The 10,957-nt window shown below is 46.8% G+C and overlaps 1 protein-coding gene across 1 annotated transcript; it reads right to left on the bottom strand.

The window, feature by feature from the left end:
* Nucleotides 1-4,415: 4,415 nt before the first annotated feature.
* GSBLH_T00006741001 (uncharacterized protein) lies at nt 4,416-8,454 on the bottom strand (the record flags this gene model as incomplete). Its single annotated transcript, XM_013042756.1, has 5 exons — nt 4,416-4,614; nt 4,671-5,680; nt 5,712-5,950; nt 5,979-6,376; nt 6,413-8,454. 5 exons carry the CDS (start codon nt 8,452-8,454, stop codon nt 4,416-4,418), a joined length of 3,888 nt encoding a protein of 1,295 aa, XP_012898210.1.
* Between the last annotated feature and the right edge of the window lie 2,503 nt (nt 8,455-10,957).

Genomic DNA, 10,957 nt, shown 5'->3' with positions numbered 1-10,957 from the left:
TTCCGCAGAAAAGCAATAGAGCGCTTGAATGAGGGTCGAGTTGCTCTGACAACAGCCGAATTGCTGGCTGAACACATTGGACTCCTGGATCATCTGGTTATCCAAATGATTGTAGAGATCCACAAGGAACAGTTTATCCGCTAGCAGCGAGGACAGTCGCTTCACTCCATTCGCATTGTACTGATCGAACACAACGATGCGCGTTGATTTGCGCAGCGTCGTAGTGATCGTCAACTGGCGATTCGTCGACACTTCAAAATAGCCCACACTCCCCATCTGCATCACATCAAACGTGTGCTTTACTTGCAACGATTCTTCGTCCAGCAGACTGCCAGCTTTTCGAGCATACACATCCACCAGCGTTTCTCCGTCGCACAGCGGCAATGTCCACATAACGCTTTGCAGAGGCATGACAACCAACGTTTGGTCCCAAGAAGCGCCGCGCTGGCGAAGATACAGAATATCCAGACAGCTGCGATTGTTCACACAGAAAGGCATCTGCGAAACAGAGCAAGGACGAATCACCAGAACGAATCGCCCATCATCCGCGGAAATCTCGACTTCTAGCAGGCTGGAAGGACACAAGGAAGGGTCCGAGATGAACTTGAAGAGACGTGATTTTGTGTTTTCACGATCATGAGAAAGAGGCGGCAATTGAAGAATGAAGCGATTGGGCGAAAGGGGGAAGCGAGAAGACCAGCCATACGGTAAGGAATCGGACTTGATTTGCAAGAAATGCTCAGTGTTGCTCGAATCAAAGTGATAGGGAAGAGAAGAAGAAGGCTGAAGCACCAGAATCGACTGCCTTGAAGAGTAAGAACGAATCTGCGTTTCATCTCACAAAACACAAACATTACTTTGATCGGAAGCGTCGTGTTATTGACAAACGTAAAGAGCGGAAATATGGAAACCACCAAGCTGCGTGCAAAAATACCGGGAGCTCGTGATATGGATACAAAGTAGGAGTAGACAATCGACTCTTCCGACTCTGCGGACAAAAGCGAAAAGGAGCATTGGCCACTTACGCCTGCAGTATCGACGTTAAACGCTTCGGACCACGCAGAATCGTTATCCGGAATCGTTAATCGCACTGCGTTGTGCTTCTTCTTTCCCAGACTAAATAGAATCGGGTGAATGAAGTTCTCGGAAGAGTAGTTCACTGACGACTTGGAGCAGACTTCGATTGGATGGGAGGGGAGCAACGTTCTGAACTGAGGAATCTCGCTATCACAAATCCTATATTGCCAGCACACTCTCCAGATCCTACAGCAGATCATTTCCGGACTTGTTGACAATCCAATAATCGCAGAAGATTTGGATGAACCACATATTGTACTTACTCTGCTTTAACGTGAAGTGAAGCCGAAGTTTTGAGCCGGTTTCCTCGTCGATCAACGTGCAGAAACCCTGCGGACTTTTCTTCGACGGCTGCCTTTCACGCCATTCAAACCAATCCTACTGCGATCGAATCCTTGTACTGCGAGAACTCAAAGTTCCGTTCGGCGAGTCGAAGGCTGATCCGCGTTCCCTCGCGCTTTAAAAACATAAACTGGCGAATGATCTCTCGACCCCCCGGGCGAAGCATGCGAATCGCAAGTAACCGACCCGCAGGATTCATGAAGCCCATTTCCAAAGGTTCCGGAATGCAATTTTCCACCTCCAAAATATCCGAAAAGACCAAACGGAACGTGGTGAGCGTGATTCCTTGCATTCCCATGATCGGAATCTCTCGAATTTCCTCGCAGGCCGAGATGTAAATGGGGTCGTCGGGAGTGCCGAAATTCATCGTGCCGTTTGCTTTATTGGTTCGGATGAGCTCGGTCGAAATCTTCTTGGTTTTTGAAGGGTTCTCTGTATTTGGCATGTTCAAGTAAACTGACCCCTTTTCTAGATTCAAATAGGGAACGAAATAGTTCCGTCCCTTTTCCATTTGAATCTGCTTTTCCTCTTCTGGTTTTGTTGATTTTTTGATTTTGCTTTTCTTTGTTTCTTTTGGTTCCAAAGGGTCATCTTCACTATTTTCAGTCTCACTATTTTCTTCTTCTTCTTCTTCTTCTTCTTCTTCTTCTTCTTCGTGGTCGTCGTCATCGTCGTTCTCTTCTTCCTCGTTCTCTTTTCTCTTTTCTTCTTTTCTTCTTCTCCTTTTATTCTTTATTGAATAACTCAACAAACAAGAAGTTTCATTGCAAATCGCGATCGGAGTTCCCACCGTGATTACTTTTCGACCTCGTTTCACTTCTGATCGAATGACAAACTGCAACGTGTTCATCTCCTTCATATCCAGCACCACGGCTTGCTCCTTCAATTCGTCCACATTGCACGAAAAGGGCGGATAGCCTTCGAACTCAAACAACAAAGACCGATTTCGAAGGCGTCGGAACGGAAGACCCAGCTGAAGAAGAGCCAGCGAGGGATGAGCGGGAAGAGCCGTAGCCAGCGTGCTATCCGCTTCAGAGAAATACAACACCTCATAGCGAGTCGGCAAGATTTCATCGGCAGTAGATGATAGGAAAGCCTCATAGCGTCGCTTCATTTCGTTAGCATAGCGAATCCAGAGAAGTTGCTCTTCTTTGCTCGCAACCAAAACTGTGATTGTTTGGCCCAACGAATCCGCCTGTTGATTGACAAAAGAGAGAACAGGGAAGAGAAGAGGAGAACGAGATGTATCGGATCGAGCCGATTCCACTGCTGAGCTATCCTCATTCTTTGAACTGGAATCGTCTCCACTCTCCGATTCACAAGAAAACACTTCAAAGGAAGATCCGAAGTAATCGCTCTTTCCCACTTCTCGAAGGAATGGAATCCGCAAAAACACGCGGATAAACGGAACCAACTCATGAAACTCTACCCAGCAGATGGCTACGCGACCAGCGATTTGCACTTCTGCCAACCCAGCGAAGAACGTCTTTTCCATGTCATCCACGTTCACCTGCGCAGTTTCATCCATCAAGTTCGCAATTCCGCCATCATCCTGAAGTCGAACGGAGAGCGGGAGACCAGAGCAGTTTCGAACGGCGATGAAATAATTGGCTCCTTCCTGCAGACCCTTTCCTTTTGTATTCGTGGAGAAGCCGTACACCAGCTGGAATACCGACTGAAGGCACTGCGAAGAAAGATTCAAGTTCAGAGCTTGTTTTGACTCGATCACCAAGTGAGTCTCGTAATTCTGAAGCCAAAAACCTTCCTTCCTTCCTCCATTCTACAAATCACACCTCATCCAGATCCTTACCACTGAACGCTTCTCCGCTTCCAAGGCCACCTTCAATGTCCAAAGCTCCATCACGGGTTCCCATGCCGTGCTTCGCGGATTGTAACTCTCCGCTCCACAGTCGAGCTGAAGATTCAGCTTCAATCGACCGGAAGTGACTCCGAGACGAATATTGGTGTTTGTTAAGCTCAGATTGGCGACCGGAGTGTGCGTATCCAAAGAATCATTCACCAAAACGACGATGATCCGGTTGATATCCACGAAAAACTGAGATTGATACGTCCAGAAATCGATGAACGGCTCAATGGCACTATCATTCTCTTCAGAAATGGCACTCGTAGGAGTCACCACCAGAGGAGATTCATAAAAGTTTTCTGGATCATAGGCAAAATCGCTCAGTGGCGATTCTGCAACCGTATCTGTCTCTTCTAAGAACGAAGTGTCATTCTCATTTCCTTGCTCGCTACACAAAATCCCACTCTTTGAGGTAACAATATGTCCTTTTTCCTTCTCTTTCTCCTTCTCCTTCTCCTTCTCCTTCTCCTTCTCGTTGTATTTCTCTGCTAAGATCGCTTCTTGTAATCGATTCAATGCATTCAGAATCAAATGAATATCCAAAACACTCAAGCGAACGACAATTCGATCCGAAGTGACAAACGTTCCGCTCAATTTACGACTCGTCTTGAAGACATGAGCATTCAGAATCAGATCGCACGGATATACAATATCAGCAACGCTTGGATGTGGCAATTCTTCTTGACGCGGATCGCCTCGGCATCCTCGCACGCCCATCAAGCTAAGAGACACATCAATATTGAACAATGGAGAGATGTGAACCCAGATATCAGTCGAAAAAGAGAGAAGCATCGAAGCAGAGTTCGGATCGCTCGTGTCTTCGACGAGGAACAAATAGGGATTGTCCATTCGGATTTCGATCACAAGATTCTGCACCTTTTCTACAGTCCATCCACACGAAAAGTTCTACGCGTCGCCACAATCGATCGAGGAGACGACGTTGCATCCAGTGCGAATTCATTCATAACACTCTTCACGATATTCGCGCCGATTTTTGCCACAGAGAAAAACCACGGAGTGGCGATCACTTTGAGTCGACCCACGTGCGCAGAGAGCTGAATATCGGTGATTTCCTTCTCCGCATCCCATCCGATCTGAAGAAGTTCTGTGAAATCGCTCGCCTTTCGAGTTTTCATTGTGAAGGTGGCAGAGATCGCGGGCATCGCATCTCCGCCGAAACAGAACGGCGTGCGATAATCGCTACAGACGTAGGAAGTGCGGATTGAATCATGGATTTCAAACATCGCCAGCGAAAGACCCAACGAAAGAGACGACGGAGAAGACTGCCAAAACAGGTCGATTCGCTGCATGTCTGCATACAAAAACGAATTCTACACAACAATCCACCAAACAAATCGATACAGATAAACGGCCGACAGAATGATACATATCCTGACCACTCGTCGAAGCCGCATATCCCTCATCGCCTTGAAGGCACTCCAAACTCAACCCTTCGAGTGTTACGGCAATCGAGAGACACGGCTTCATATGCAGCAGCTGGCTCACCAAATCGCTGTCGGATGCATGGGTTGATGGCGCGACCAAAAGGAACTCGCCCTTACACAGAATCGCTTCCTCTTTCAAGTTTCCATGCGCCAATCGAGCGAAAAACTCGAGCTGCTGCTGATTGATCGCGATCGCCAGCCGAGAAACAGCTCCCACGCACTGGATCGTCGATCCCACTTCGATTTGCAGCTGACAAGACGTTTCGCCCATTAATGCTTGAGATAAGGAGGACGAAAACACCGTGGCAGCTTGCATGTTCTCAATGCTCAGCTTCACAGAGGACAAAAAAGTCTGGTCATTCACTATCCGCACATTGCCAAGCTCGAAAACAGCGTGATTGCTGCTTGTGCTGTTTTCAGGCAACACTACGACGAAATTGTCGATCTGGATCGACATGAGCGGCATTGAAAAATAATCCTGAACTACCGATTGATCCTGCATCAGGTCTTTTCCGATTTGAATCGCCGAGGCATACAAACTTGAAAGCAAAGAGGGCGGACTTGGCTTCCGCATCTCCTTCAGCTCTCTCTGAAGTTCCCCCAAGGGTCCAGAGACCACAAAATTCGTCAGTTCGTCCACCCAACGTGCTCGTAAAACCAGCGAAGGTGCACGCAACGCTGCCGAGAACGCCAAGCGATAGCCGGGATAGGACGGCGCGTCTTTCGAAGTGAAGACGGAAATCGAAGCCTTCATAAACCACGAAGAAGTGTCCGTAACTGTCGTAGATGAATGATCCGTGGAAAGAACCGAAGAATAGCTTCCACATCCCTCGCTCAAATCGTCCACAGATAACTCGCCGAGACTGATTTCCACTCCGATTTTGGTGGGAGAAACACCCACTTGCAACGCAGTTCGATACAACTGGCCGACGAAAAACGGAGCTGATCGTATCTAAAAGAGAGCAGAACTCTTTTCTACATACGGCAGGAACGAGTAAAACAGAAATGGACTGAAGTGACAGCGAGACGTACACGTTGTTCTGCTCCCAGTTCTGCGGAATCCGACGACGACGAATGAAACGATAGGCCTGCCGTTCTAAGAACTCTAGGATTTTTTCGTTAGCAGAAAGCGATTCGCTGGATGGAGACGCTTTTGGATTTGAGTAGGCGACAGGCAAAAAGAAATCAAAGAGTTGGAGAAGCGAGGGAGGGAACAGAACCACTACATCACAATCCGACTCAAATCGTACTGCTCAACGGTCCGCAGTCCACCATTATCGACGTGACATTAGAAGCCGAAGAGAGCAATGGAGACGATCGACTAATGTCATTGATGGAGATATAGATGAGCTGTTTACTCGACGAGGTCTCGATTTCCTCGTGGGCAGTCAAGCGTCTCGATATCACGAAGTAAGCATCCTTCTCTTCCTTTCGAGATCGAATCCAGTCTTGAAAGGCCAATTCTGATAATGTGATATCGATGTGCGTATCAAAAGCATGCTTTGTGAGCACAACGCACAATTCTCGGATTTGCAATTCGGCCAGACTTTGCTTATTCTCTTCAATACTTAACGAAACGCCTTCGAACAGCAGATGCAACGCCAATGTGCGTTTGGCAGACAGAAAAGCAAGTTCTTCGTCATCGTAACTGAACGTTTTCTACACGTAAATCACTAAACAATACCAAACAACAGGTTCGATCTGCAGAAGCGGCTGATCCGAATTGCTTTTTCGATCCTCCGTTTTCATTCGGTCATCGATCCACAGCCATTCCACAAATCGTTGAGCGCTGTGCGACAGATGAATGAGCTGAGGCGCGAGATGAGCCACCAAATGTTCCAACTGTACTTCAAACCCGGTCGCCCATTGCAGCAAAGCCAGATAATGAATGCGATGTAACTGGAACCGAAGCATTGAAAGCGTCGCCTTCACTTCGATATTCGACAGCGAAACTTCGGAAGGTGACATGCAAATTCCAACCAGCGCATCGAGCTGGAAATCATGCAGCAGTTTCAGCTGCTTCGTTTCTTGAACTTCCTGAACCATCCAGTTTTCGCAGCCGTCCGTGAGCAACACAGAAATCGATCCAACACGCACATGGAACACCTCAAATCGATTCACATCCAAGCTGTGATCCGCTGCTTCTGCGTTTGTGATCGCCATATCGCCAAGACGCACGACCAACGTTTCCCGTGTTTCCAAATTGCTTTCCAAGTCTTCTGGAAGCAGAATGTGGATAGGACCCACATAAACATCGACTTCACTTCGACGATAGGACGAGATTTCGCGAGCAATTCGAACCTGCCGCCGTTTGGAGGAGGATGAAAATGGCGACTTTTGAGAGGAAAATCCATCGATATGAAGAGTGGAAAGAGAGTCCGAGAAGAACGCGACCACATCCGTGATGCAATTCAAATTCGCTACCAAACACAAGGGGAGCGTGGAGCATCGCAATCGAAGTTCGCGATCACTCGAAACGGTTGGAATTTCCGCGAACAACTGAAGGAAGGGTGTTTCTTGCTTTTTGTACATCTCAGCAGGCAGAAATACGCCCGACTTTTGGAAATCCAGAATCGCTCCCTTCTCTGGATACAGTATTTGATTCCAAGGAGAATCCGAGTTCTTCAAATACTTTAAATTCACGCTTTGAAGAGAACACCACAGCTGGCAAAACTCCTTTCGATTGACCACGCGAATTCCCGCGTTTTTGAACACAACGGAGAAGAGTTTCTTTTCATCTCGCTTCAAATTCAGGCTGATTTTGTGAATCGTAAAGTCCAGCCACAACTGAATATCCTGCGTCATTTCTCCCTCCCACAGCGATTCGTTCGGATCAATATCGAACCGGCTCCAAATCTCTTTCTTTTTCTCGTCTTCCGGTCGAGGCGAAGACGTTTTGCGAAGCGAATAGAGCGATTTTTTCTTTCCTTCCGATTCCTCCGCGACTTGCGACATGGCGATTCGTCGAAAAATCATAATCTCCTGCAGCGACAGCAAATCCTCCAGCTTCTGCAGTCGCATCAATCCCTTCGCGTCCTTTTTCAGTGACGGTTTCATTCCTAATTTTCGCTTGTACAACGACACGTATTCATCGCGATTCGCTTTGTAGGATCGGAGCTCGCGCCAGCTTCGATATCTGCTTTGGGAGCGATTGCTCCACATCACGCTCTGAATCGCGAATTTCCACCATTCCCGCGGGTATTTCTCCACGTCCTCGTGTGCCGGACGAAACTGCCGATAGTGTTCTTTGAGGGAGAGAAGACTCAGACTGCTGATGAATTCAGTGATGCTAACAAATTGATGATGCTGCAAAATGAACGAAAAACTGTCCAAGTTCCCGTCGATTTGAACGGCGGCTTTCGCTGTGTGTTTCATTTCCCAACATCGCGTGAAAAAATCGTCCATACTTTTGGAATTCCCAGGATTGGCGAGATTTGAAAACTTCGAAGAGAAACGAGTGAAAAACGCGGCTTTGCTCGCTTCCTGCGTCGTTTCATTCTTCATACAAAACTGAAAGCAGCGCTTCGCTGCCTCTTCCATCTCTTTCGATAACTGGAATTCCAAAAGTGTGGACGAAATCGCTTCTTCCACAGACGGACGGCGTTGCTCGGCCTTTCTCATATCCAGAAGGAGATTTAGCTCCGCAGAGATCGGCTGAAGCACATATTCCCGCGGTAGAACATTCTGGAATTTGGTGGGAACCGAATCCAAAAATGGCGCAGACATGGATGTGTGGAATGATTCTGCCGAGTCCGTATTGGTAAAAGCTCCCTTGGTGTCCCAATACACTCCCAGTTTTGTGATTTTTAGTTTTTTATTAAAGATTATATCAGTAGCAGAAGAAGGAGCAGCCGAAGAAGAAGAAGAAGAAGAAGAAATGGGCGTAGAAGAACGATCCTCCACTTCCTCTTCATCGGAATAGACGTAAAGTTTCTCAAGAATTACACCTGCAGTAAACGAAAGAGATCTAGAGAGGTCTTGGTACTCGAGACGTAGATGAATGCGATTTACTCGAAGTTGAAAATTATCGAGAATCTTTGCCAATAACTTCGCCGTCGATGATTTGTTCTCCTTTTTGCTCATTTCTTCGATGATTTGTTGCTCGTTTTCTTCAAGAGCTTTCAATTGGGCTCGTTTATTTTCCTTTTGGCGCTTCAGTTCCTTCTTAGAATCCAATTTAGTCTCAGATCCAAGGCCGGCAATCAAATACACATCATCCAAAAACACTTTCGTCGGTTTCTTTCCAAAATTCTTCCATGGAATCTACAGATGCTGAAAAGAAAAATACGATTACCTTTAATATCAGTTTGTCAACGAATCCTTCTTTCACTTGCAGTGGTAGATCTAGGGAATCTAAAGCTTTCTTTTTAATTTTCTATGATCAGAGATTCAATTCAAATGGTTACCAAATTCTTTAATTCGAGATCACCTCTCCAAAGGGAAATGTTGAGATCATCTTTTGTCAGACCTTCGAGGTAGTCACCCAGATAGTTGGACAAAAGATTACTAACAATATCCTCGAACATCGAGTCAAATTTAAACTTAGCAAACAATGTCCACCACGTTTCGTAAAAAACAAACATTCACTACCATATTTGTCACTCACTCAATATTATAAACTGTGGTACCGGCGTATCTGCCATATAAGCTCCACATCATTCCTACTCTCCAACTTCAAGCGTTCGCTGGAAATCGCGCCTTCATACTTCATCACAAACCTCAATTCCGGCAAATCTACCCTCAACACCTCTCTCCACATCCACTTCTCAGCACGAATCGTTCCTCATGTCGAATATCATCGCAGTTTCCGAACGTTTCCGCGCTCAAACTGATCACTTCCAGCTTCGCGCAGTCTTCGATCACCGGATCCACGCAGCGCTTGAAGCAGTTCTCGCCCAGCAGAACGCCTTGCAGCGAATTGCATCCGCGAATGTGGAACGCATCGGCGTAGACGAAGCTGTCGCCTCGCATCACAATCAGAAAAAGAGAAGGGCAATCTACCATTCGTGAATCGATTCACTGCTTCCCACTTTCGATTTGCAGCGAAGTAAACGAAGACAATGTCTCCGTTCCCAGCACCAAGTACGTCACATTGGGGCAATCGCACATGCGGAACGGCTTCTTGGCGTGCTCCAATTCGTCGTAGGTGCGATCGTCGAAAAAGGGGAAACCGCTGTACTCCACTTCCACGCTTTGCAGCTTGGGCAGCCCGAGGAGTTCGATCGAATCCAGGTTTTTGAAGGAATAGCCGCCGATCCGAATGGTTTCCAGCTCGCTCCACTGCGAGAAATCGATCGACTTCACCATATTGAACTCGCCGCGACCGCAAATCAAGTCTTTCTTTTCCCCGATAGCGAACGAAGTCGCGTTGAGGTCGGAATGCGGGGTCCGAGTCACATAGGGCGAAGCGCCGAGTAACGCTGTGACGAGATTTGGAGTCACAGAATCGCCGATCTCAACGCGATATACACTCATAAAGGCGTATCGATCGAGCGATGAGTGAACGTGAGAGCGTACTCCAACGTCTACAAACTCAAAAAGAAACAAGAAAGAGAACGAGAAAGTCGGAGATGGGTCGGATAGAGAAGACAATAGCCCATAGCAGAAAAGAAATCGAGCTTCGGAATGTCTGTTCGGTCAAAGAGAATTAAAAGCACGTACTTTGGAGCTCAAAGAGATTTTCGTGATTGAGTTCCCAATTCCCGTCAAAGGAATGATCATCAAAATTCATACCATTCAGATTTGGCAGGTTCTTAAACACTGCTTTTTCGACCATGTGGAACGCATAGTAAGGGAATCGAAGATACGAAACGCCACAATCTGGAAATGAAAGAATAGAGGAAGACACACCAGAGAGTGTAAACTCGCGAGTGAACATAAAGGATTCATCTCGAAAACAAAGACCATCGAGAGCAGGAAGATCTAGAATGAAAGAGGAAACAGAGCAAAACTCTTAATAGTGCAAGAGGCATAATTTGTAAAAGAGAAACCGCCGATCTCCACATAAGTCAAATTCGGGCAATCAGCGAGAAGGAAAGAACTATGGGTGTCTTTCGAATTTTGATGCAAATAGTTGATCATATCCGACACATAACTGCTCATCAACGCATCTGCATCGTCCTCCTCTTGCTGGTCAAAGTCGTCATATTCTTCATATTCGTCGAGAGGATCACGATCGTCATCATCAAAAGAATCGGAAGATGCATCGTATTCATCACTGAAATCATCA

Source organism: Blastocystis hominis (assembly GCF_000151665.1).
Source record: "Blastocystis hominis, Singapore isolate B (sub-type 7) whole genome shotgun sequence assembly, scaffold_5".
NCBI classification, from domain to species: domain Eukaryota; class Bigyra; order Opalinata; family Blastocystidae; genus Blastocystis; species Blastocystis hominis.
The sequence above is the reverse complement of the archived record's forward strand: the minus strand, read 5'-3'. Positions and strand labels throughout refer to the sequence as shown.